At 45.2% G+C, this 27,359-nt stretch overlaps 1 protein-coding gene across 1 annotated transcript; it reads right to left on the reverse strand.

The window, feature by feature from the left end:
* LOC309524246 (uncharacterized protein) lies at positions 1-26,881 on the reverse strand. Its single transcript, XM_082208709.1, has 5 exons — positions 26,574-26,881; positions 22,378-22,906; positions 19,285-20,054; positions 2,935-3,448; positions 1-2,007 (listed from the first exon to the last, which is right to left on the reverse strand). The coding sequence occupies exons 2-5, from the start codon at positions 22,870-22,872 to the stop codon at positions 1,174-1,176; spliced, it is 2,613 nt and encodes an 870-aa protein (XP_082064835.1). The 5' UTR covers positions 22,873-22,906; positions 26,574-26,881; the 3' UTR covers positions 1-1,173.
* Between the last annotated feature and the right edge of the window lie 478 nt (positions 26,882-27,359).

A 27,359-nucleotide genomic window follows, 5' to 3' on the forward strand; every position in this document is an offset into this window, starting at 1 on the left:
CAGTTTAAAAGTATTTTTCTTTACTAGCAAAATCTTAATCCTGTTGCAGAATGTAAGATTAATCATGGAGTTGATACAAAAACATAGAGAATGAGCAAAATGTATAACATACACAATTTTGCCTTACCAGAGCTCTATAAGCAGGCAAAGTGGTGAATTTTCCACAAGAAAACTCCAAATTCCAGTAACAGCAGCTTACCTTTTTATAAAGTTTTGAAACACACCTAACCATGTAAATATGTTCTATTTCATTACATAGGTTAAGCACCTCTCTCATGTTCTGAAATTAATTGCCAATTAATGTAAAAATTTCTAAGCTTGATCAAATGCCATTTTGATGTAACTTTTAAGTCCTACAAAACATATTGAGATAAATCATATAATTACCTTTTCCTGAAAAAATGAAGCTTTAAAAAAAGTACATTGCTTTATATTTTAATCTTAACCAAATTCCAGATATCAGGCGTGTGTCAGAAGGAAAATAAATTGATATGGATTTATATATGATTTTTATATATAGTAGTAACTTTGTATTAGTTAATTAGCATTTTTTATGTAACTGTGTATTTTTGTAATATTTTGTTTAAGTTGTCTATTGCTCTTTTGGTTTTTGTACGCCACATAGAGATATTTTTCATATGTTGTGGTATTAAAAACCTACAGCTATGGGATGATCAGCAGAAAAAAATTAGTTCTTGTGGACTTTTGACATGGATGCTGGCAGCTGCCAGAACCTCAATTGCCTCCAAATGGAAAAAAGTTGCAAGGCTTGAGACTTTCACTTTGGTATAAAAATATGTGGAATTTATCACTAGCTGCAAAAACTGATAAATCACGTGCTGCCAAAGGCTTGGAGGACCCAGAAAAATCATGGGCTGTTGGGTGGGATTTTATCTTATGTACCTTTATACAGACACACAGGACTGCCTCTCTTCAGGGCAACATGAAACTGGTGGCGGTCTTAAACACCCCACCAACCTAAAATTAAGTCTCTCCTGAATATACTGTGCTGCTTTTTTGTACTTCTATTATTTTTGTTGAATTGGTTTATTTATTTATTTATTACGTCAATAAAATGCTTTCTTGAAAAGCTTCTGTGATGTGCCAGGGAGCTATTTGGAAGCCTTTTTTTCTCTTCCTACAGAAAACTGGGGATGTGATGCTCAGGAGTCCTCAGGACAACAGCGTCACTGCTTCCATTGCTTTCCTCTTCCTCCTCTCCTTGATCACAGCAGCATCATAACAGCCCTTGAAACTGAATAGAAAAATCGGGACTGGGACAACGATGGTCAGCACACCACAGAGTGCAGTGCAAGCTGCTATCACTTGGCCGGTGACACTGACAGGGACAAGGTTTCCATACCCTACAGTGGTCAGAGTGATGACCGCCCACCAGAAGGCCTCGCCAATGTCATGAAACCCTATTTTAAAGTTGGTACTCAGCAGCTCCCCATAAAAGCAGAGGGTGCCAAAGAAAAGGACTTCAGAAGCAAAAATCAACAAGAAAATGAGTATCTCTCTCAGGATGGATTTGAACATGCAAGGCAGCACCCTCAGCATCAGAGGTGTCTCCACGAGCCTCAATACCTTCAGGAGTTTGATGATGTAAATAATGCGGCACAGACCCAGCCACTGGACCAAAGGATGTGACTCCTGAGGGTGTGGCTCCTGTGAAGGTCTGGCCAAGGACAGCTCAATGTAAACTGGGAACAGGGAGAGGAGATCAGCGATGTTCAGAGGGTTCTTCAGGAATTTCTTCAAATCTGGGCAGCACATGATCCGTACGAAGAACTCAGCTGTGAAGCAGAAGATGAAGAAAAGCTCAAGGTGGAGGAGGTAGGGGGGCACTTCGTAGGAATAGGCAGAGGGAAAGAAGTGATGGTAGTAATGGTGGTGGTGGCTCTCTATAGTATGGTCTGGGGTGATGTTTTTTATGAACCCCTTGGACTCCTCACAGAGGATGATGATGATAGCAATGGTGAACAGCAGAGAAACAACTGCCAAACCCTGCAAAGATAAAGGAAGGGTGAACATAGGAAAATGGGCCCACTGGTTTATATTTATATAACTAACTATAACTAAATATTATATATATGCACACACTGTATTTATTAAATTTATTGGTAACTTTTTGTTGCCAAAGGCAACTCACAAACTAACTAACTAATTAAAACCTACATAGATGCATTTAAAAAAACACAACACATTAAAAGAATACATTAAAGTAATGCAATGGAACATCCCACCTAAGAGGCCACAGATATTCAGAGGCCAAATGTCTGGTTAAAGAGGAAGGGTTTTGTTAGGCATGGGAAGACATATAACAAAGGTGCCACCTACTCTCACACGTTTGTTAACTTTTCCTACATTCACGTATCAGATTCTGCCCCTTTGGCTATAGAAGAGCCCATATGAGCACCAATAAAAGAAAGTTCTTTTTGAAGCAGCAAATATGGAACTCAGTACTTTAGGAGGCCAACACAGATGGCTTTAGAAGAGGACTGGACAAAATCGTGGAGAACAAGGTTGTCAATGGCTAGCAGCCATGATAGCTAAGCTCTGCCTCCACAGTTGGCGGCAGATATGCTTCTGAATACTAGTTTCTGGGGAGGGCACTTGTGCTCAGATCCTGATAGCAAGTTTCTCAGAGGCATCTGGTAGTGTAACGTATTCTGCACAATTTATTATATAATGCTATTCTGAATAATGCTTGTTATAGGGTGGCAGGTGCTACAGTTTATGGAGTTTGTGGAGTCCAGGTGGTGGTGGGAGGAATTGCTGCCTTGGAGGAAGTTTGGTATATACAGCACCAAGTTAATCTGCAGAGTTGGGTTTTACATTCCCAATACTTGACCAGTCCCCTTAGCCCCTCTCTCCACCTTCCCCTGGCAAATCACAGAGCGAAGTCTGGCACTTATCAAGCACATTCCTTACCATTGCATGTTTAGAGGAATGGGGCTTTTCAAAGAGATCCCACAATTTGGCCCGCAACCGGGCATACGGACAGCCACTCCTTCTTTCTTCCTGGATCAGGAGACCCTGGTCGTTGTCTTGCTCGTCGACAATCCCAATGTCGTGCACCTCCTCTTGGGGCCCTCTCCAGCAACAGGGGGCCAGCTGGGTGCCTGTGAGCCCCCAGAAATCCAACTCTTCCTCAAAGGCAGATTCACAGACACCTGCAGGGCAATGGAGTTGCTTTGTGCTGTAGTAGTTCAGCACCTGTCCAAACAGCCAGCCACTCCGATCAAAGAAGAACTCCTGGGTGCTAGGGTCATGGTCATGTTTTGTGTTGGCGTGGGGCTCTGTGAGGCTCCACAGTTTGGTCCCTGGGAAAGCCTGCAGGGTGCTAAGGTACGTTTCATAGCGCATGCCTCCAACGTTCAGAATGACCTTTCCGGCGGAGACCTCCATCTGTCTGATGGTGGTCCAACTGGCTTCTTGCAACAACCTGGGAAGATTCAGAAAGGGGCTTAGTCAACAAAAATACAGTTTTGAATACTGCTACAAGCCACCCCAGTCTCTGCAACAGTGCAAGATTCCAGAGGTTCCAGGCCCTTACCCAGGGTAATGTTTGGTGTTTTTATTTTTATATGTGTTTTATTTTTATATGTGTTGGAAGCCACCCAGAGTGGCTGGGAAAACCCATGCAAGATGGGTAGGGTATAAATATAATAAATAATAACAAGGCACAGTGGAGACGGTGGTGTCTTTATGATATATGGTTTATTTACACATATTTGCAATCAGAATCTACGATGGAGAGACTCCCAGCAATACACTCCCAAGAGGTTCTCTTGCTTCCGTTGTGACGGACAGCAGAGCCAGACCAGAGTCTGGTGATGCACTTCCTCAGAATTCCACCAGAGTGCTGGAGCCTCTCTCTGATTGGCTACCAAGACAGTCGGCTGGGGTGGGGTGGAGGGTGGAGCCAGCACTTTGCGAGGGAAAATAAAAGGAGTCGTTTCTGAGGGAGTTTTCAGATACAGCGTTTAGTTTGAGAGGAAGAAAGGGTGTTGGTCTAGGGGAGAGAGAGTTTGTCCTGAGTAGAAACATCCACTCTGAGGAAAATATCTAAAGCTAGAGAAAAATATCTAAAGCTAGGAAAATATCTAATGCTACTCCTGTGAGGGTATCAGGCCAGAAGTTAACTGGGAAGGCCGAGTTTGAGCCAGGAGAAGTAGAAGCTGTGTGGATACAGTGTACTTGGGTCTCATTCCAGTCAGGAGTGGAGAGATCTAAAAAGAGAAGACTCCCAAAACAGTTTAAAAGGGGCATGGTGATCCCCTGAGCTGCTGTACCATTTCGAGTACCTCAGGTGTGGGATGGGCAAATGGCTGGGTAACTGACAGAAAGCACCATCTTGTTGAAGAACCAAAGTATTAAGCGGCAACACCTATGCAACCACTGAGTTAAGAACTGAAGTGAAATAACGTGAAATGAGCGGAGAATTTACCATCTAGTCTAGGAACCTGCAACATCTACCTGAAGTGTAATAACTGAACATAAGCATCTGAAGTTTTAACAGAATCTGTGCTTGATTAGAAGCCTGAAACATCCATTAGATTTAGTATAATTGTTAATAGGTTTGCTGTTTCCTGAATGACCATTATCTCCTGATATATCCTTTGTTTCTAGTTTCTACCAACCTTTATTGGCATAAGTTGAAATAGTAAAATCATAAAACCATACAAAGCTATCCTTTGTTTTATCCACTTCATTCTGTAAAAATATGTTTCTTATTTGTTCAACTTTTACCTGAGTCTCCAAGTATCTAAGATTTCCCTTACACAAAACCAAAAAGATAACCCATTATTATAGGGTGTGTACGTAATTTGGATCTGCCACAATAGGTATATGGTGGTGGGATCTGCTACATCTCCCTAGGCACACCAGCCTTGGATCCAAAACAGAAATCAGCCATGCTCTCGGTCTCCTTTTATAGCCTGTCACAGTTTTGCTTGCACATCACTGCCACTCTAAAAACTCTGGCCTTGTGACTCCTTCTACTTACGGTACTTATTTTGAGGGAGGAGGGTCTCACACCCCTCTGCTGTCCAGCACAAAGTACCGTAACTGCTTTGTTAATCACCCATCTCCCTGCCCCTTTCTCAGGCTTTGTTCCCCTACTACCCACACTCAGCAAGAGGTTACCAGGCTAGGCTGGCTTGCATTTTTAATGTATGCATTGAACCCAGGTGTTCAGTGCTTGGCATAGTTTAACTCCCCAAACTGATTACCGTAATTCTAACTTATTGGACCCAGGAATTTAGAATATCTCGTACTATGCAAACTCATAACAATGCAATAACTTACCAGAGAGCTCAGGGTTCTTGCCCTTGGGGGGGGGGGGAGAGTTTTTGAGGTGGCTCCTCAGCAAAGGGTGGACCAGCTAAATATCTTTACAGCACGAATGCATCTTATGGATGTTTAATTTCCACGGTTCCAGCCACACGAAGGTGAAGCGAGACAAGTGGAAATCCTGCAAGCTGAATGCAAGTTAAATGCATGTTGTATTTGTCATTGTTATGAGAATTATAAGGTCTAAGATATAAAATAAATGTTCATAAATGTACCAGGCAAACGCATACATAAATATATAAATCACATGTCTGAAACAGTACAGGAAAACATCCTAAAGCCATTTTGACTCTTTCAGTGACCTCAAATATTTGGATAGAAATGGGAAAAGCTCACTGGGCAGGGCTCACCTGGGCCAGACCTTGACCCACCCTCACCCAGGGAGGACAATGGCCAGCCGGCTGGGGGTGGGCCTAAGGCCAAAGAAAAGAAGCTGACCCCGTTGTCCAAGCCTCTTTCAGTGTTCTTCCTTCCAGGATCAAGATCATCAGGAGTGTGTCAAGATGGCCAGATTGAGGTAAGTAACCGGCTTCTTTGCGTTTTGCCTGGATTGGGGGGGGGGGCTTGGCCCCTCCGCCAGGCTAGGCCACATTTTGCAGCCTTCTTTCTTTCTGCTTTCTCGGTTTTCAGTTTTTTGTTCGGTGGTGGCGTGGGTTGGCGCTTGGGCCCATCTGCCGCCGCTCACCGCAGGAGGGGGCGCTCCACCAGCCCCGGGGGGGCGGGGCGGGGCGGGCATCCCAGTTTGTTTTAACCCATGTGGTGGCCTTTATTTTGTGGCGGCGCTGGGGAGGGGGCGCAAGGCTCCCCTGCTGCTGCCATTCGGCTGGGCCGCAGGGGTAGCCTGCTTGGTTTTTTGCAGCAGGGGGGGCATGGCTCTCTGCTGCCGCCATCCACTGGCCCGAGCGGGTGGCACGGGCCCCGGCTAGGCCGCAGGGGTGGCCTGCTGTTCTTTGTGGTGGCGGGGGGGGGCATTACTCCCCCGCCGCCAGCTGCTGGCCTTTGACCCACCCTTGGCCAAAGAAAAGAGGCTGACCCCGTTGTCCAAGCCGCTTTTGCTGTTCTTCCTTCCAGGATCACCCACCCTCCCTCAAATTAATAATTTCTTGGCTCGATATTCATCCTAGATCAGGGGTCTTCAAGTTAATGATTCTTTTCCTTACAGGCTAATATTATGCGTTCCAGGTCAGTGGGCGCTTCTGCGGTCGTAAGAAGGTTTCTGTATTCAGAACCGGGAAGGAATTTTCCATGCATTGGCAGGTTTTGCCTTCTCCGTGGCATTTCGTCACAACTTTGGCGGTTTTAGGCCTTGGAAGGGTATCTTTTAGTCTAACATCAAGTCGGGTGGAGGGTGTATTCATATTTAGAGAAATATTGTAAAATTAATGAGTGTTAGAAAAATGTTGGAATGAAATTACATGGCTTTAGTAGAAACGTTATAAGGAGTTAAGTTCAAATAAATTTTAGGGCTTTAATGGTAAGATAGGGTTAAAATAAATCAAGACAATTAAATGACAGAAAACAGTGAAAGATGGAAAGGATTTGCTGAAATAATTAATAACTAGAATACAAAAAAGGGAGGTGTGAGGAGGTCAATGAAACAAGTTAATGAAAGACAAAGATATGGAAATATTGGATGTGTTTTTAATTGTTTTTGTTTTGATGCATTGTGTCTTTTTCTTCTTCTATGTACTGTAATGTATTGATTTGTATTGTTTACTTTTTCTCTTTTTTTACTTCTTTCTGTAATCTTTAAACTTTTAATAAATATTTTTTTTTTAAAAAAAGAGAACCTACATAAGGACTCTATATGGCTCTTGGGTACCCCATGAGGGAAAAGGAGCAGTTTTTTTCTTATAACTTCATGCTTGAAAACAGTAACAACAAGAACAATAAAAGTTAAATGGGAACCAAGGCCTATGAGATCTCATGGGAACTTGGATGGATCCTTGAGATCTCACAATATCTCCTGGGAGCATTGCAGACCTGGCGTGCAAAGAGGACCTTCTTTCTGAGCAAGGCAGAGAGTCTGAAAGCTGTTTTTGCATGAGGAAATTCAGTAGTCCGTTAAAGTCTCTATTGGCCAATAACTGGCAAAATGCTGTATATCATTATTATTTTCTTTGAAATTCACCAGTTTTACAATGGATATTAAAAAAACAACAACAATGATACTATCAAGGAAGACAAAAACATATGCAAGATAGTTGAGTTCACTTCCAGACTGTAGGGCCCTGGCAATTTATATTGGCTTCCACACCTCTTGGTGGCCCTGAGAGAACTTTGCAAACACACACAGAGTTCTGCTAGTTGTTGCTGGTGATCTAGGGGCTGCTCTTGTACAGGTTAGAGAAAAACCAAAATGTTTCCACTAATATTGTGTAGCAATGCACCATCAGAGACCAGCCTGGCACAATTTAACAGAAACTACTTAGGCTAGTAGTTGCCAAACTTTTTTGGGCCACTGCCCCATGCCTCCATAAACTCATAAAAAGAATTTTTCAGAAGAACAGTTTGCATGATCTACTGAAGAGGATAATAGTGCAATAAGATTCATATTTAATCACACTTTTAATCAAAATTCAATCTATAGCTATGTTCCTCCCAAAAAACTAATTTGTAGGTATGAGTGCATGTCACTGATGCACACAAATAATGTTCTGATCTAATATTTCAGCTTAAAAAAAGGAATATACTTCAAAAAATATCGCATGAAAATATTTCTCAGGAAAATATAAGGAAAATATACCTACCCACACTTACCAAACATGCACAAACCTTCACCTAATTAATGTATAAGAAAATCAATAAGCATTACCAACAGTTGTGAAAACTTAGAATTAAAAAAAATACAAACAGGACCAAAATACATAGCTTTGAGAGGGATAAAGGTAAAGGACCCCTGACAGTTAAGTCCAGTCATGAATGACTCTGGGGTTGCAGCGCTCATCTCGCTTTACTGGCTGAGGGAGCCGACATTTGTCCACAGACAGTTTTTCCTGGTCATGTGGCCAGCATGACTAAGCCACTTCTGGTGAAACCAGAGCAGCGCACGGAAACACTATTTACCTTCCTACTGGAGCGGTACCTATTTATCTACTTGCACTTTGACGTGCTTTTGAACTGCTAGGTGGACAGGAGCAGGGACCGAGCAACGGGAGCTCAACCTGTCAAGGGGATTTGAACCGCCGACCTACTGATCGGCAAGTTCTAGGCTCTGTGGTTTAACCCACAGCACCACCTGTGTCCCCTTGAGAGGGATAAGAGCAGTTAAACTTTAAAGTCTGCTTTGTTTCAGACTCTAGCGTGTCAATCATAAATAAGTGATTAACATGCTCAGAAGGGACGCGGGTGGCGCTGTGGGTAAAAGCCTCAGCGCCTAGGGCTTGCCGATCGAAAGGTCGGCGGTTCGAATCCCCGCGGCGGGGTGCGCTCCCGTTGTTCGGTCCCAGCGCCTGCCAACCTAGCAGTTCGAAAGCACCCTCGGGTGCAAGTAGATAAATAGGGACCGCTTACTAGCGGGAAGGTAAACGGCGTTTCCGTGTGCGGCTCTGGCTCGCCAGAGCAGCGATGTCACGCTGGCCACGTGACCCGGAAGTGTCTGCGGACAGCGCTGGCGCCCGGCCTCTTGAGTGAGATGGGCGCACAACCCTAGAGTCTGTCAAGACTGGCCCGTACGGGCAGGGGTACCTTTACCTTTACCTTTAACATGCTCAGAAAGGCTTGCCTTTGACCTCCTGCCACCCCCTTGCCTCTTAGCACCTCTCTAACTAATCCCACCCACCCCAGGGGGCAGTATCATCAAATTTGGGAGCCACTGATTTAAGCAGAATATGTTTGACCCGCCTTTTCCGAGAACAGCTGCTCAGCTGTTAAATGCACCTCAAAAATCCATCTAGTTCCATTCATATTTATTCAAAAGTATTCTGATCTACGTTATGCAGAATTGCACACCAAAAGATGGACCTTAGCTGGCCACTAAGTATGTCCTCATCAGCTTCCCAAAAGAATGAGCTGGGTTGCAAGAACTACAACCAGGTGATGGTGTCCTCCTCCACCCCCTCACTTATCTGCTAGGTAAGAGAACAAGGGCCAGGGTAGTGTGTGAGAGCTGAGCTGGAAGCTGGAGACACAGAGATATGCTTGCTCCGTGCTGGATCCAAAGCTGCAGCTAACAGAGAAGGGTGCTAATGCTGTGACACCTTCTATCAAATGCTCAGGTTGTATATCTGACTAAATAATACAATAGATCCAAAAGACACCACAGTCTCTGCTGACTTTCATTCTAAGGAAACCAGACCTGCATAATCACAGGAACTCCTGGAGGCTCTGAGTTTGGGGTAGCATGTAACAATATATTCCTCCTTCCTGAGCAGGGAAGACACAGTATGTCTGAGCACATCCCCTGGTGCATGAAAAGAAGTACGTGCAATGGCAAAGCTAGATGGCAGCCCTCAGGAGGTGCCACCACTGCAAATCATGACTGTCATTTCTGCCTGCCTGTCTCTTCATGCCCTCCAAACCCACAACTTGAGTGTCATCACCAACCTCTTCTGTTGTCTGCTAAAAGCCCCCATTGCACCATACTACACACACACACATACGTGAAGAATCCCAGAGAAAAAGCTACAGCGCCAGTCCTTACCTCCACAGTCCCGATGCAGTGGTGGGTGGAGAGAGAGAGAGAGAATGGGGGAAGAATAAGCAGGCAGCAAAAGTGAGCTGTCTGCAAAACACGATGCCTCTAGGGGCCCAGTTCCAAGCCTAGAGATGTCAGATGCCAAGAAGCAAAGCCAGCCAATCCAACAGAAAATCTATTTGAGTGTGTGTAATGCACACCCTCCGCTCTGCTCCCCCAACATACCTTCCTATCAGCAACAACCAGCTATTATTTAGTGGACCATTTATAAATAAGCCAGTAACTCCCTTGCCACCCACAGTTCCTGAAAGAGCTCTGGCCTCTTGGAAATGGGCAGAGTTCAAACTCTCTTGGCTCAATTCAAAGCAGATTTGTTGTGCAACAAGGCAGCAGGGGTCTGGAGGGATGGTGAGGAAATGAAGCAAGAACAAATTGTTTTGTTCTTGCCTTTTCTGCTCAACTTGGCTGCCTCCCTCTGGTTAACTTCTTCCTCCTGGTGAAGAAGATGATGGGCAAATGAGGGTATTTTCACAGCCAAGGTTTTGAAACTGGCCATCTGGGGTGCCTTGGGTTTCTGATGGGAATATATAGCAGAATGTTCACCAGAATGTGTCTTTTATACATAACCAACATCTAGATCTGAGCATAATGAAGCTCACTGGGTGATTTAGAGACCAGTCCTCACAGGGTTGTTGTGGGAAAAACACGGGCAAGGGGAGACAGTGATGTCCAAACTTTTTTCAAAGAGGGCCAGATTTGATGAAGTAAAGGACCATGGGGGCTGACCAAAGTTGTTGAGCTTTTTTTTAGGATTAAAGTTGTTGAGCTTCAATCGTACCTCCCACAGACCAAGCTGGAATCCTTGAAAGCATTGCTGGAGGCATCGCTCGGAGTTAAAAAGACCACCCTTCGCCAGGTGCAATCCCTATTTTTGCATGTAGGGTAGTTGCGCCAGGCCATGCCTTTTGTGCCCGTCTGGCATGGCTCATGGCCAGAGAGGTAGCCCCTCACCATTGCATTAGGGTGACAAAGCAGATAAAGGATGCTCTGCTTGCATTTTTGCAGGATTATAATGGGGTCTCATTTTGGCAAAAGAGCCTTAACCCTGGGGTGGAGTTCCAGGTCCATTCTGATGCTTCTGGCCGCTTTGCTTTGGCGTGTTCTTCCGGGGCCATTGGTGTGCCCAGCCGTGGCCATCTTCTTGGCATGCAGCAGGCATCACTTGGGATTTAACCTTTCCGGAGTTTTTTCCTATTTTAGTCGCCATTCGCATCTCAAATTCCAGGGTCTGCTTCTGGTCTGACAATCAAGCGGTGGTAAGAGTCATCAAAGTCCCAGAGGGTCATAAGGGTGCTGCTCCTGTTCATGCTGGAGTGCCTGTGGCACAATATTTCTTTCACTGCCCGCTTCATACCTGGCCTTAACAATAACATTGCTGATGCACTGTCTCATTTCTAGATGGAGCGTTTCCGCAAACTGGCACCAGAGGCAGACCAGACCTCGGACGCCTTCCCAGACAATCTGTGGGAGATTGGAAGCGAGAAGTAAACCAGGGAGTATTGTCATCATTAGCACCCTCCACTAAATTCTTATTCCAGGGCCTGGAACGTGTTCGGGCATTTTCGTGGCACCAAAACACATTGTGCAAAGGAGGAGGAGGTGCTTCAATTCATGGTGCTCCTAAAGCACAAGGGCCTTGCCATAAAACTTTAATGCTTTACAGGGCAGCTATCTGATTCTTTTGTAAATTCCTTCATTGGCCAGACCCCTGTGAGAGCTTCCACGTCAAGAAGCTGCTAACTGGATGGTGGCGAGTCATTCCCCCACGTCAGGATGGCAGGAAGCCTATCACTATCGACACAATCTAATTTGGAAAAAACTACCAGAGATCTGCTGGTTAAATTTCGAAACGCGTCTCTTTCAGGCAGCATTCTCCCTAGCCTTCTTTGGTGTCATGCACATTGGGGAGTGTTTGGCTGGGTCCCCTCAATCAGGGCTGGCAGACACTGACATTAAGTTCTCCAGGGATACATTGAATGTCAGGATTCGGTCCTCAAAAACTGAGCAATTGCGGAAAGGGGTCATGCTGGCGCTGTCCCCGACGGAACAGGAGGGCCCCTGCCCATATCAGGACACACGCCGCTTCTTCAGGGTCCGGCCCAAGTGCAAGGGCCCTTTCTTCATTCATGCAAACACGCGCCCTTTGACGCGATCTCAATTCACAGCAGTCTTATGCAGAATTATAGCGGCCTGTGCATTAGTCCCCAGGAATATACCGGGCACTCCTTCCATATCGGGGCTGCCACTTCAGCGGCAGTCCAGGGTGGGACCCCACCTGCATCAAGATACTGGGCGCTGGTGCTTGGCAGCCTACAAAAGCTATATTCGTTCTGGCTCCTCCACCTTATCACTTGCAATTGAATTTTCTTACAGGTTTGCCCACCATGAAGATCTGGGTTGTAGGGCACGGCATTGTGCATTGGGCAGCAGATTATGCACGGTCGCACAATGGGGGCCGTAACCTTAACATCCACCCCAAGGTACGCATTTATTGGATTGCCCAGTGGGGCATACGTTGGCGGAGCTTGATGCCCATGTTGCGTAGTGCTGCGGTGGCGCATTGCCCTCCGAAGGTCTTGATTTTACATGTGGGAGAGAACGATCTAGTGGAACAAAAAGGCATTGCCCTGGCCCTTGCTGCAAGGGCAGATATAAAAAGCCTGCATGCCTTGTACCCGACAATGACTATTGGCTGGTCCAATCTCCTACCCCGTCTGCACTGGAGGGGGGTTTCCAATCCCTCTCACATCAATTATGCTGTGGGGAAAATCAACGGCCATGCGCAAGACCATGCGGCAAATTGGCGGGTTCTCTATCCCACATCCCACCATCTGGGCAGATAAGGCTGAACTATTCCAGGAGGATGGAGTGCACCTGACCCCACTGGGTAATGACCTCTGGGCTCCACGACTTGCAACAAGCCCTTAGGGACTGGGTAGACTGCAGGGTTTGATTGATCCTCAGTTGTGGGACTTGGCGGCGAGGCCCTTAGGGCCACAGGTGGCAGTTTTAGGCCTTGGCAAGGTATCCTTTGGTCTAACATCAAGTTGGGGAGGATGCATTCATGCTCCCTCCCCATGCGGCGCTTGCAGGGCCCGTTAAATGGCAAAAACCGGGAGTCCCTGGCCCTAGAGTGGCGGCATGTAGGTCAAACTCCTGGAACGAGGTCGGTGAAAGTTTGCGCTTTGCAGTCCCCTCTCACTGGACCTCATCTGCCTGCATATCCTCAGCCAGGCGGGCTGAGAGGGTTACCTGCCAAGGCCTGTGCCAAGTTTCCCACTTCTGAAGCTCAATAAAGTTGTGGCCAATTTTAACCCATATTCTGGTGTCTTGTCTCATCATTTGGGGCAAGGGGGTAGGCACCACAGACAGGGTTTAGCACATGTGTCTGCAATTTCCGCCCTCCCTTCTGCATAGGTGGGCAGGTGCCACCCACCTGCTTGGGCTGGCCTTTGACCCACCCTAGGCCAGGGATGACAATGGATGGCCGGCTGGGGGTGGGGCTAAGGCCAAAGAAAAGAGGCTGACCTTGTTGTCCAAGCCTCTTTTGGTGTTCTTCCTTCCAGGATCACCCACCCACCCACCCTCCCTCAAATTAATAATTTCTTGCCTCCATAATTTCATCCTAGATCAGTGGTCTTCAAGTTAATGATTCTTTTCTTTCCAGGCTAATATTTTGCGTTCCAGGTCAGTGGGCGCTGTTGCGGTCATAAGATGGTTGCTGTATTCAGAACCGTGAAGGAATTTCCCCTGCATTGGCAGGTTTCGCCAGTTTCATATTACTCATTGCCAATACACACTTTTATCATAATTAAACTTTTTCTTAATATATCTAATTTCTTATATCTACCTTGCAACTATTACTGAAGTTCCTCGAATGCTGCAACATAATTTAAACTACTATATTTACTTTTCAAACATTGTTTGAAAACCTCCCATTTTGAAACAAATTCCAGTTTTGATTTATTCTTTATTTTTTCTGATAAACCATCTAATTCGGCATATTGTGTCAGCTTTTGGATCCAATCTTGTATAGAGAGGATTTCATTACTTGAAGAGTTGAAGGTGGCTCTTATTGGACTCAAAATTTGGTCACTGATGGCAGTGATGTGTGGCAAGGTAGCCAATGCCCAGCTGCCACCGAGAGGGCCCAGATGAGCATCCAGAGCGTGGTGGCTAAAAAAGGTTCTGGCCTTGGGCAGGGACGGTGATCTGTCACTCAGGCATTACCTTCCGTGTTGCGTCCCTTTACAGGCTTGACAGGGTTCATCTGTCTGTGATTGGGAATGAATTTTTGGCTGACCTCCGTGTCAGCGGGGTTAAGGGATTGGTTACAGGTGTGAGTGGCTGGTGGCAAGCGTGGGTGCTTGTGTGGCGGATAGGCTCTGGTTCAAGTGATAGGGATGGGAGAATGTACTCGCCATCCCTATGTGAAGGGTATTCTGTTAAAGGTTTGGTCGATGGTTTGGTCAACCCCTGAGAGAGGGTTGTGCCCGTGCCCGTGCATGAGTCCAGGGGGGCATTTGGGTGGCAGAGATAGCCTGTTCCCGGCTTTCCGCTTATCCAGGTATTCACCCTAGGCTGACCTATGCTGGTACCCAAGGTCAGCGCTCCCTGCAACAGTGCAGGGAGCTAGCCGAGCCAGAGCCTATGCAACCACTCACTTGCTGTAATCAATAAAGTTGTGGCCTAAATTCTGCCAAAAAATCAAACCAACTTTTGTGTCTTGTGTGAATTTATTTAGGGTGGGGTTTAAAGGTCTGAACATGCAAAGGGAAATTGGCAATTTGCCTGTTCTGGATAGGGTTGCCTCCCTCAGAAGGAGCAAATGCAACACATGGGCTAGCTTACAAAGCCGATTGGGGAAGCCAGTGTTGCATGTGTGACATCATACACACACACGACACTTGGTGCATGCATCGCACATATATGTGACATCACACACATGCTAAGTGTCATGTGTCACAAGCAGCCCAAGCCGAGCATCCCAAACTCTGGGCGCTGTGTGCACCATCAGTTTCTCCACCTCTTCCTCCTGTGGCTGCCAGGGAAGGAGGCCCTGACTGCTCCTGACATTGCTCTGAGAAGGAGAAGGAGGCGTCACCAGGACAAGCTGGGGCCACATTCCCCAGTAACTGCAGGAGGAGAAGCCCGCCACAGAAGCCGCATCTCTGCATTCAGCCTCCTCACCCCCCAAGCTAGCTAGTGCCCCTGTCCTGCATACATCTCTGTCACTAGAGGCCCAGGTGTCATCTGCGGCTAGGAGAGCCTTTTGCCAGCTTTGTCTGGTTTGCCAAAACAACTACAGCTGTTTGTGGACAAGGACACAAACAACTACAGCTGTTTGTGGACAAGGACAGCCCGACCACTTTAGGACATGCATTGGTAACCTCAAAGCTGGATTACTGCAATGAGTTCTATGTGGGGCTGCCCTTGGGCCCGTTTAGAAGCTCCAGCTGGGCTGCAGCCAGATTGCTGATGGGAGCTTCAGGCTGAGGATAATTGACGCCATCTTTGAAACAGCTGCACTGGCTGCCCGTCTCCTACCAATCCAGGTTCAAGGTCCTTGCATTCATTTACACAACTGAACAACTTAGGTCCAAGGAATCTCAGGGACTACCTGAATCCTTATAATATTCCAGCTTGATCGCTGAGATTGCAGGAACGCCATTGGTCATTCCCCAAGTCGGCAAGGTTCATTTGACAACAGCGAGAAATAATGTCATTGGACCAGTCCTGTGGAACTCTCTGCTACTGGAGATTGAGCAAGTGCCTTCTGTTTCAGCTATTAAACGTCTGCTGAAAACATCCCTATTCTGCCAGGCCTATACAGGCAAGTAATAAGGCATCCTTCCACAATGGTTAATTGTTGTCTGTTTTTAACATTTTTATGGTTTTCATTGTAGTGTTTTATGTTTTTCTTGTTGTAAATCACTCTGATAGTTGTTTTAGAATGACACAGCAACATACAGATATTTTAAATAAATGAATAAATAACCACATAAGAATTCTCAGAGTGTAACAGTCAGTCCCTTCCTAGGGAACTCTTGGAATTGTAGCTTTGTGAGGGGAAGAGGGGGTCTCCTAACAACTCTCAGCACCCTTCACAAACTATAGCTCCCAGGATTTGGTGCTGTGGGGGGGACGACAGGAGTACTTTAAGTGGTATCATCAGTGCTTTTTTCTGGGGGTACGCACACTCCTAAACATTTTGTGAATCTTTGTACTTTTGTCCATTTACTGTATTTATTTTCCCCGATTTGAACCATAAAATTGTGATTTTCTTGAGTTGAAATGAGAGTACTCCTAAACATTTTTTTAAAGAAAAAAGGAACTGGGTATCATAGTGCTGTAAGTGTCTGGTGTGTACATAGCCAGTGTCTTCCTGGATGCTGGGGTCATGGCAGCTTCTAGATTTCCCCTTAGAGTGTAGGTTTGTTGGGGCAGGGAGCTGACTCTGTCAGGTTTGTCAGGAGTGAAACTAGACTTTAGTTCACCCGGGTCAAAGATCCAGTTTGGCACCCACACCTACCCACACTCACACATTTGTGTACACACACATACAGGCAGGGAGCCTCAATGGTGCCCCTCTGAAGGCTTCACCCAGGGCAAAAAACTCTGTAGCTAAAGCTCTGGGTTTGTTCCTCTGTAAAACACTAGATTTCCTGGTGCCAATGGAGGTGTCCCTTGAAATGCAAATAGAGACAGGTTTAGGAGAGGTCTATGGCAGGGGGAGGAAGAGCTGAATCCTCCCTCCCAATCCATCGTGGTCCTGAGGCGGCTTATGCCTCTCCTTAGCAGTTCTTTACTAAACAGAAGAATCCTTCATGTTCTCTGTGTTTATTCAATTAACAACGATGCCTATATTGCCCCTGAGAAACATGAAGCACAAATTAATTGTAATGGAGAAATATAATTACCTTTAATAAACTGTAGCGTGAAAGCACAATGCAGCATACATTATATGATTTAATAATACAAAAATCTCATTTTCGTGCCAGAAGGCTTCTCTTAAGTGCAATGTAGTTATGAAATTGAGGTGCCAGTACCTAGCAGAAACCCAGGGGGCTTGGGGTCTACACTTTTTGAAGTCTTAAGGCCAAAGTGCACATTATATTAAGCACATTTTTGGAGGGGGTGGGACTTGCTTAATGCTGCATCCAAGGTAGGTAGGTAGGTAGAACTTTCTGAGAGTAAGAATAATTCAACAGTGGAATGGATTCCTTCAGAAAGTGGTGGACTCTCATTTCTTGGAGGTTTTAAAGTGGAGATTGGCTGTTTGTCAGGGATCCTTTAGCTGTGATTCCTGTATGGATTCGAGTTGGACTAGAGGACCCTTGCAAGTCGCTTCCAACTCCACATTTCTATGACTGTGATTCTTTTTTCAAGTGTAGACTGTGTCCGTTCCTGCTACCTGCCAGTAAAACATTTGCAATTATTTGCACTTCACTGGCTGGTATCCCACATTGCCCCCACCCCCCTTTTGAGACCCATGGTTGAAATGCACCTGATCTATGCTGATGGCTTCTTTGAAACTCACCTGATGCTCCAGTTTGCTTTGGAGCAGAGAGGAGAGTGGCTGGTGTATGTGCCCATTGACAACAAGCTATGGTTCGTGGAGTACTATAACATGCCTGCAGGGCCATTGGGGTCAATGGTGGCTCCCTGAAGGCCATCATTCAGCATAAAGCACCCAATTCAAGAGGAGAGCCAAGCAAACAAGTGAGAGAAAAATATGAGGAATTCTGGATCCTGCTGTAGTCTTTCTAATCTTATATGTATGCATGTGTGTGTGTGTGTGTGTATATATATATATATATGTATTCATGTATGTATGTGTGTGTGTGTGTAATACGCATGAATGTATATATGCATGTAAGTATGTAATACCTTTTGATCATGTATGTATGAATGTGCATGTATGCATGTAATAACTTTTGATTAATATGAAATTTTAAAATAAACTGGAATTTAGCTTTCCAAATACTTCCACTATTTTCTATGAACAGAAGGAATGCTGAGAATCTAATGCAAGTCATTTTTATGAGTTGTGGCTTTTGGGGTTGGGTGAGGGAGGGCCACCCCTTTAATATCAGTTGACCCCCAAACTGAAGTGGGATCTAGTCCTTTCCAGAAGTAGGTCTTACATTTGCTCCTTTCTCATTTCCAGTTTGGAAATGAGAAGCTTTATTCTCAGAGACTGAGCGAGTTGTGATGAGGGCCACTAACCATGAAATGGTGGGTTTTGCTCTCTCTTCTCTGTGCATTTGGGTTTCCAGTAAGTAATATAGTTTGCTGTATGCCTGGTATATGAATGTGTTGACTTTTATTTCATGAGTCTCAGGGTCCAATCCTAAACACATTGGAAGGAAACTTCCCTGAATCAATGAAATTAACATCTAGGTAGCCATGTAAAAGATTACACTGTGAGGAGCAGCAGCAGCAGTAGTACTGCTATTGTTGCTTTTATATGCTGTTAAATCCCTGCATCATTTCCCCCTTATATTATTATACCAGTTGTGTTTAGGTTGCAATGTTAGCTGCTGTAGGTTTTTTTCCTGAAAAATGATAGTGGCTTATACAATCTAAAAATATATAAAGACAGAACATTATTGGCGACTCTAACCCATTTCCCCTTTGGTTGGTTGTGGCAGCATTAATCTCCTTAATGGAGCCCAGAATGCCAACAGAGATCAACTTGCATCTATCCATGTTCATTGTGGGCAAGCAAGAGCCATGATCACAGTCCAAAGGTATGTTCCAGGCAAAAAGGCTTGAAGGCAAGAAGCACGAGGAGGAAGACCTCTTTTAAGAACATAAGACCATAAGCAGAGCCTGCTGGATCTGGCCAATCCACCCTTCTAGTCCAGCATCCTGTTCTCACAGTGGCCAATCAGATGTCTCTGGGACACCAGCAAGCAGAACATGAGCACAAGGGCTCTCTCCCTTCCTGTGGTTTCCAGCAGCTGATACTCAGAATTATTGTTGCCTTCAGCCATGGATGCAGAGCATAGCCATCATGGCTAGCGGGCATTGGTAGCCCTCTCTCTCTTTGGAAATGTGGGAGCACAGGTTAATTCAGTTGGCAGCACAGAGGAATATGATGCTCAGATAGAAGCTAAAAATTGCATCAAATCAGCTGAAGCATCTGCGGTGTGGCAGGAAGCTATCTAGAAGCCAGTTATCTCTTCCCAGGAATAATTGGCAACATGGTGCTCTGGAGTCCTCAGGACAACAGCGTCACTGCTTCCATTGCTTTCCTCTTCCTCCTCTCCTTGATCACGGCAGCATCATAATAGCCCTTGAACTTGATCAGAAAGATAGGGATTGGGATGACTATGGTCAGCACGCCACAGAGTGCCGCACAGGCTGCTATCACTTGGGAGAATTCAGTGATAGGGTACGAGTCTCCATAACCAACAGTGGTCAAAGTGATGACTGCCCACCAAATGCAGGATGAAATGCTCTCAAAATACGATTCAGGTACTGGGTAAAGGACCTCTGTGTAGAACATGAGGATGCCGAAGAACAGACTTTCGAAGATAAAGATGATCATGAAGATGAAGATCTCTCTGAAGACAGACCTGGACGTGTATGAAAGGACCTGGAACATTAGAGGGATTTCTATGAGCTTAAGGATCTTCAAGAGCTTGAGGGTGTACAGTGCACGGACAAAACCCAGCCAGGCTTGTCCATGTGTGCAGAGCTCAATGAAAATTGGAAAGAGGGAGATGAAGTCAGCGATGTTCAGGGGGCTGGTCAGGAACTTCTTTTTATTTGGGCAAAATGTAAGCCGCACGGAAAACTCAAACAAGAACCAGAGGACGCAGAAAAACTCCAGAGGGATGAGGTAAGGGAAGTATTTGTGAATCTCATTGAGGACGGTGTCAGTGCTGTTGTATTCATGTCCATAGACAAAGAACTCAATTTCTACATCAGCTTTCTTTATGAAAAGGATGCAAATCCCAATGTTGAAGACCAGGGAGATAGCGGCCAGAATCTGTGGAAAGAAAGTTCAGCCGTGTCACGAAGTTAGTTTGTGAGCTTTGTGTTAGAATACAGGAACATAAGAAGCGCCTGCTGGATCAGGCCAATGAAGCATCTAATCCAGCATCCTGTCCTCACAGTGGCCACCAGATGCCCCAAAGGGAAGCCAGCTAGCAGGATCTGAGCACAAGAGCCTTCTCCCCTCCTATGGTTCCCAGCAACTGATATTCAGAAGCATTGCTGCCTCACCATGGCTAACAGCTATTGGTAGCCTTACCATCCTCCATGAATTTGACTAATCCTCTTTCAAAGCTGTCTAGGTTGGTGGCTATCGCTGCTTCCTGTGGGAATGAGTTTCCTGCTCTATGTGCTGCGAAAAGAAGTACTTTTTAAATCTGTCCTGAATCTTCCAACATTCAGCTTCTTTGGATGTCCAGGAGTTCTAATGTTTTGGGGACCTTTCTCTGCCTCATGCATAATAAACTTCTGTCATGTCACCTCTTACTTGACTTTCTTCTAAACTAAAAATATCCAGACACTGCAACATTTCTTCATAGGAGCACTGTTCCATCCTTGATCTACACTGACTGGGGAGTGAATCTCCAGTATTCTAGAAAGGTTCTCCCCTCCCACCCTACCTTGTGGTGCCACTGGTGATTGAACCTGGAACCTTCCGTTGGCAAGGCAGATGTTCCACCACTGAGCTCTTCCCTCTAAATTGTGGCAGAACCCCATTTAGCCCCTGTTTGCAAAGTGGATCAGCCTTCCTCAGCCTGGTGCCCTCTAGATATCTTGCGTTACTATAAATCCCATCAGCCCCCAGTCCATGTGACTGTTTTCCTATCAGCTCAAACTTCATTCAGTCAGTCATGCTGGCTACGTCTGATGGGGGTTGGTACAAAATATCTGGAGAGTACTATGTTGGAGGAGACTTCCCCAGATTCCCACAAAGAAAGAACTGCTCCATCTACCATCCTTGTGTCCTTAATTTACTGAGAGCTACTATTTCCCTCTCAGAATTAATGGTGCATGCATGGCTTTGATAGGTAGCCTACATTTGAAGAGATGTAAAAAAAAAAAGATTGTGTGAAAGGATATTGTCAGGAGAATCTTCTTACACAGGCTGTGTGAAGAATGTGTCAAGAATGTTTGTGTAGAAAAAGCTCAGTCTTGAACTCGCCTGATAGAGAGAAGGTACCCTGTTCTTCTCAATGAAGCAGGCATCTGGTTTTGATAATGCAGACATGTGTTTTCTCTGTAAACATAATTTCTATGTGTGTTTAAAGCTGAGGGGAGGGGATGCCTCTATATAAGCCTGTGTAATGTATAGGCACGTGAACTCCACATGGCAGGATTTTTTCAGTTGGAACTCACTGGAACTCAGATCTGGCACCTCTTAGGTGGGCACCATTGCCATTATAAGAGAACAAGGGAGGCGTTTATGGTGAGTTCCAGCACCTCTTTTCCTAGAAAAATAGCACTGACCCAATGGTACAAAAGGAGCTTACAGATGTAATCCCAAAGCCTTTGCCTATAATTTTTGAGTATTCTTGGAAAACAGGTGAGGTTCCTGCATACTGGAGGCAGGCAAATGTTGTTCCCATCTTCAAAGGGTGCGGGGGAGGGGAGAAGATCCAGTTAACTACTGACCAGTCAGCTTGATGTAGGTAGCAGGAAAGGTCATAGAGCACTTAATTAAATGGTTGGTCTGCGAGCACTTATAAAAGGATGCTCTGATTACTAAGACCCAGCATGGATTTCTCAAAAACAAGTCATGCCATATGACACTCAGTTCTTTTTTTGATAGAGTTACAAGCTTGGTGGATCAGGGGAATGCTGTGAAGGTATTGTATCTTGATTTCAGTTAGGCTTTTGACAAAGTTCCACGTGATACACAGCTGATAAAATGTGGGCTGGACAAGGTAACTGTTAAGTGGATTTCTAGTTGGTTGACTGACTGAACTCAAAGAGTGTCCACTAATGGTTCCTCATCATCTTGGAAAAAAGGGAGAAGTGAGGTGACACAAGGTTCTGTCCTGGGTTCATTGTTGTTCAACATCTTTATAAACAACTTGGATGAAGGAGTTGAGGGGATGCTTATCCAATTTTACAGGTGACATCAAACTGGGAGGAGTAGTTAATGCTGCTGGAGACAGAACTGGGATTCAAGATGACCTTAACAAATTGGACCCCCCCTTGTTTTAAAGTAGCAAAGGGAGCCCTGTTTGGACTTCCAGATGTTGTTGGAGTCCAGTGCTCATCAACCCCAATGACCAGGCTCTGTGGAAGACCACAGGCTCTCTATTCCCATTTTAAAGAAATGCTCCAGCACTTACCTTTGCACTACCACTGGAAAACGGTTTTTCGAAGAGGGTCCAAATTCTGGGCTGCCACTGGGCCCTGCAACTATTATTTCTCCTTCCCACCTGGGCCAGGAGAGCCTGGTCATCTTCATCCTTGCCGTCATCCCAGAGGGCGAGGTCTTCCTGCTGGCTCTCCATGTCACTCAGCCTCTGCAAGCAACAGGGAGCCAGGGCGGCCTCACTGATCTCCCAAAAGGCCAGCTCCTCCTCAAGGACAGACTTGCAGATGTACTGAGGGCAGTGGAGGTGCTTGGTCCTGCAGTAGTTCAGCACCTCTTCAAAAACACGAGTATCTCTGTCGAAAAAGAACTCTCCAGTGTTGGGGTCATAGTCAAACTCGGTGGATGCCTCCTGGGGCCCTGTGAGGCGGCTCAATTTGGTCCCAGGGAAGGCTTGGAGGGTGCTAGCATAAGTCTTGTATCGGATTCCCCTGAAATTCAGGGTGATCTTTTCTCTAGTAGATTTCATAATCCTGGCTCCTTGTAATAGCCAATGTATCCACCTGTCAGGATGGGACAAGTGACAAAGTATAGTCATATAGTCAAATGCATTGGAGGTATTTAAGCAGAGGTTAGATTGTCATCTGCCAGGTATTCTTGAGCTATGATCCCTGACCCTCGGGGCAGCCTTCCAATTCTACAATTCTATGATTCATTGGAGGCTTTTGAACAGAGGTTGGATATCTATCTATCTATCCATCCATCCATCTATCTATCTTATCATCTATCTCCTGGCTTTTCCCCAGACCAGGATGCAAGGCGGCTTGCACAAATCACAGCAAAACAGATCAAATACAACAAGCTAGAAATATTCTTATTAAAAAGTAATTAAACTGTACTAGAATTAAAACAATATAAAAACAGATCTATTTTACTTGGCTACCCAGGCAGATGGGCGGCATATAAATAATAAAATTATTCTTATTGTTTTTATTATTGAAACATGGATAGTAAAAATAGCATAGCATTATTGAAAAGCCCTTTCCAAAGACATGTCATCAGCCTTCATCTGCTGGCGGAATAATGACAAGTGGGTGGCCAGTCTGCTTTCTCTAGGGAGGGAGTTCCAAAGTTGCCTGCGGTCCACCACTGTCCACCACCAAGAGAAGGGCTTTCCCCATAGATTCCAGAGCTGTGGTGGGTTTGTATGAGAGGATATGGTTAGGGTAGTGATATAGCTTGAGCAGCATAGCTAGTGGCTAGATTATGTCATACCCTCCAACATTTATCTGATTAAAAGAGAAATTCCATAATTTCATTCCATAATTATAATTTTACTGTTTATACCCCACACATCTTACTGGGCTGCCCCACCCACTCTGGGCAGCTTCCAACATATATAAAAACATAATAAAACATTAAACTTAAAAAAAAAAAACCCTTCCCTATACAGGATTGCCTTCAGATGGCTTGGAAATCTGACAATTCCATACCCTCCAACATTTCTGCAATGAAAATAGGGACATCGTAAGGAAAAATGGAACATTCCAAGATCAAATCAGAAACCAGGATGTCTTCTCTAAATCAGGGATGTTCCTGGAAAATAAGGACACTTGGAGGGTCTGCTATGTGTGTGTGAACATGGGTCTCTTCAGTCCTATTCTAACCCTCTAACCCAGGGAAGTAAACCTCCCTTTCTGCTCTTGGGAATCTCCCTGGCTTCACTCCTAATCATATGCACCAACTATAGCGGGTGAAGGTGTCATCAGCCCCCTCAATATTGCTTAGCAGGGGGGTCATCCTCCCCGAATATTGAGGGGGCAGAGGAGACCGAACTGCCAAGCTGAGCACAGCACTTCAACGGAAGGCTGCGCCAATCTGTGCAGTGTCAAGAGAGCCTGAGGGGACTGACCTGGCACAAGGTCCCAGTGGCCTACACAGCATCTCCTGACACTGTGGGGACCAGCATGGCCTAGTGGAAGGCTGCAACTGCCTGGGTGGCATCTCCTGATACCACACAGGTTGGTGTGGCCTTATGCTAGTCCTCACCAGTTTACCGTGCACGCCAGGGATGTATGTGACGTCATAGGACATATGTCACACATGCAATATTACATGTGTGCAACATGCGCCAGCCCCCCTAATCTTGGGGGCAACACGGTGCCTCTGCTCCTGACCAGCAGCAAGAGAAGAGTAGCCAGGATATCTGCAAAACAGGTACAGTGGTACCTCAGGTTACATATGCTTCAGGTTACAGACTCCGCTAACCCAGAAATAGTGCTTCAGGTTAAGAACTTTGCTTCAGGATGAGAACAGACATCGTGCTCTGGCGGCGTGGCAGCAGCATGAGGCCCCATTAGCTAAAGTGGTGCTTCAGGTTAAGAACAGTTTCAGGTTAAGAACGGACCTCCGGAACAAATTAAGTACTTAACCCGAGGTACCACTGCAAAACCTTTGCCACCATTGTCTCCCTTCTTTGCTTTTCTACTGCTCTCCCTGCCTCACACAAGGGAGAGATGCTTGAACATCCCTGGAGAAGGATCTGGGCACCCACTCCACCACTGATCTGCAGAAGCTGACCTGGTGCCAGGCTTCTGCATTTTGTGGGCAGAGTAAGGCGGGAAAACATTGCTGGGTCAGTGTAGATGGTTTTTAGGCTGGATTAGTTGAGGTTTTGTTCATCTGCTAATTAGTGGATGGGAGTGTTGCTTTGTTTATTGCTTGAGAACTGCAAATGCTGTTTGTTACACTTTGCAGCGTTGGTGCGTCGTTTTTGTTTTTCTGTTAAGTTGTATGTTACATGCAGGGGTTCCGAGTATATGGGGCAGAGAACCCTCCTCAATATTTTGGGGCATGAGGCTCAGCCCCCCCCCCCCCAATTGTTGTCACCAGCTTCTTGGGTCGCTGCAACGCTGTGTTAAAATTGCTGTTGTAATAGAGGGACCCAGTGACAGGAGCATTATTCATTGTTTTGCCCAAAGGCCATTGAGATACTGAAAGGATTGGCAGGACTGAAATAAATCTTACAATGTAGATAGGATTGGATACAATAAGAAACTGTGGAAAAGTAACTGACTTAAGAAAACCTGTTGAAGGGAAAGAAGGAAGTCAATGCTCAGCAGAGTGTGGGGAAAGAATGTGGGTAAATGATTGTTGAATTTTAATGTATTTTGTTGTTTATATTAAATGAAACACCAATAAAAAGCATTTTTTTTTAAAAAAAAAGACATACTGAAAGGATCACACAGATGACAAGCAACGAGGTGGATGGAGGGTGAAATATACTCGGAGTTGAGTGTTGATTTCATGCTCTTTATTTCAGCTCACGGTAAACAGTGAGTGAGAGCTTTCCCCCCAAACCTCTGGTTATATATATCAATACATAACAGAGGGCAGGAATACCCTATTTGTATTTTAAAACACAGCCTCTGTTGTTATTGTTTACATGCTGAGTAAGTAAAATAGATTCACGGTTCACTATCATTGCATTGCAGGGGGTTGGACAAGATGACCCTTCCAACCATACAATTCTGTGATGTTATGATTCAATAACAAGTTTTGTAGTGTGGACCCTAATCTTAGAAGCAGCCTGTTCATAAAAAAAATCCAAGCACATGGATTGTGAAGAGGTAAAGATACAATATCCCAGATGGCAAATTTCTTACCTGAGAGAGAGTATGCTATATATAATAACATAAACAATGAAGCTGAGTGTATTCCATCCAGCATAAACAAAAAATTGGGACTTGTAACGTCCCCCTTTTCTGACACCCCTCCAAAGTTACAGCAGCTATCTCTTGAGAGGAAGGGTATGTCAGAAGGAATATTGAACACACACACACACACACACACACACACACACACACACACCCTTTGTATTAATGTAACATTTTTACAACTGTTGCTGCTTCAGTTTTTAGTACACCTCTTAGAGATTTTTTTAAATATATTAAGTGGTGTAGAAATTAAATAACCAATCAATCAATCAATCAATCAATCAATCAATCACTTTCCTCTGGGGCTGATGCATACCTGTGTTGCTGCAACTGTTTGCAAACCTCAGTCTTGCATGCCTGTCGGCAATGACTGCTCCCCCTGCGCTATTTCTTTATACTTAGAAAATGCCAGATGTTTAACTCTCATCTCTGCCCTAGAAGCCACAGGTATTGTACAGCCCACCCCCCAATCTACACATTTTCACCTGCTTAGGAAAGGTTTTTTGGTTCTTACCTTTAGCTGGGCAGTGTTTTTTCCAGACCCTCAGAAAGACCAACCAGCAAGAGGACAGGCAAGAGAGAAGGGAAAACAGGATGTTCTGTGGCTTATATCCAAGCTTTGTGGCTCATAGATGCCAGAAAACAAAGCTAGCCTATAAAACAGAAACCCTGCCTCCATCCTTCCCTCTCTGGCTAGTTCTCCCAACAGTAAACTCACATATTTTAGGGAATATTTCACAAGGGTGAGCATTGCAACAAAGCAGATGGGCTTTGGACAGCATATTCTGTCCCCTTTGCACTGCCACCCATTGTTCCTGCTAGATCCTCAAAGGCTAGTAGTGCTCTGGAAATATGCAGGGTTCGCATGCCCTTGGCAGACTTTTGTGCCAGGAACTTATGCAACAGAAGAGAAAAAGATACGGGTGGGAGACTTAGAGTTGTTTTATTTCCTGGCTGTTTTCGTTTAGGCCACTGCTAAAGCACAACACACCCACACCCACGCACACGCACACCCCTATCCTTACCACATATTTTTTTTATTTTCCAGTCAGTTATGATTCACCTTGGGAATAATATGTTGCAAAGGCCCTATTTTGTGTTCTGTTTCTGGTTAGATGACTTCAGCCCTGCACCCTGGTAATCAAATATAAAAGAAACTACTGCACCCATAAAATATTTTTAAGGGGCAAAACAGGAAAGAGAATGCAGGATTTAGTAAGAATGCACGACAAGCCTGCTGGATCAGGCCACTGGCGCATCTAACCTGGTGTCCTGTTCTCAGGAGAGTGCAGAGCAATCA

This window comes from Podarcis vaucheri (genome assembly GCF_965113315.1).
Source record: "Podarcis vaucheri genome assembly, chromosome: Z".
Taxonomy (NCBI): Eukaryota; Metazoa; Chordata; class Lepidosauria; order Squamata; family Lacertidae; genus Podarcis; species Podarcis vaucheri.

Excerpts from the sequence above, each read along its gene's own strand:
- LOC309524246 (XM_082208709.1), bottom strand. The coding sequence starts at position 22,872 with ATGAAATCTACTAGAGAAAAGATCACCCTGAATTTCAGGGGAATCCGA. Across the intron at positions 20,055-22,377 it reads TTTCCAGTGGTAGTGCAAAG|ATTCTGGCCGCTATCTCCCT; the intron begins GTAAGTGCTGGA and ends TTCTTTCCACAG. Across the intron at positions 3,449-19,284 it reads GAAGCAGTGACGCTGTTGTC|GTTGTTGCAAGAAGCCAGTT; the intron begins CTGAGGACTCCA and ends GAATCTTCCCAG.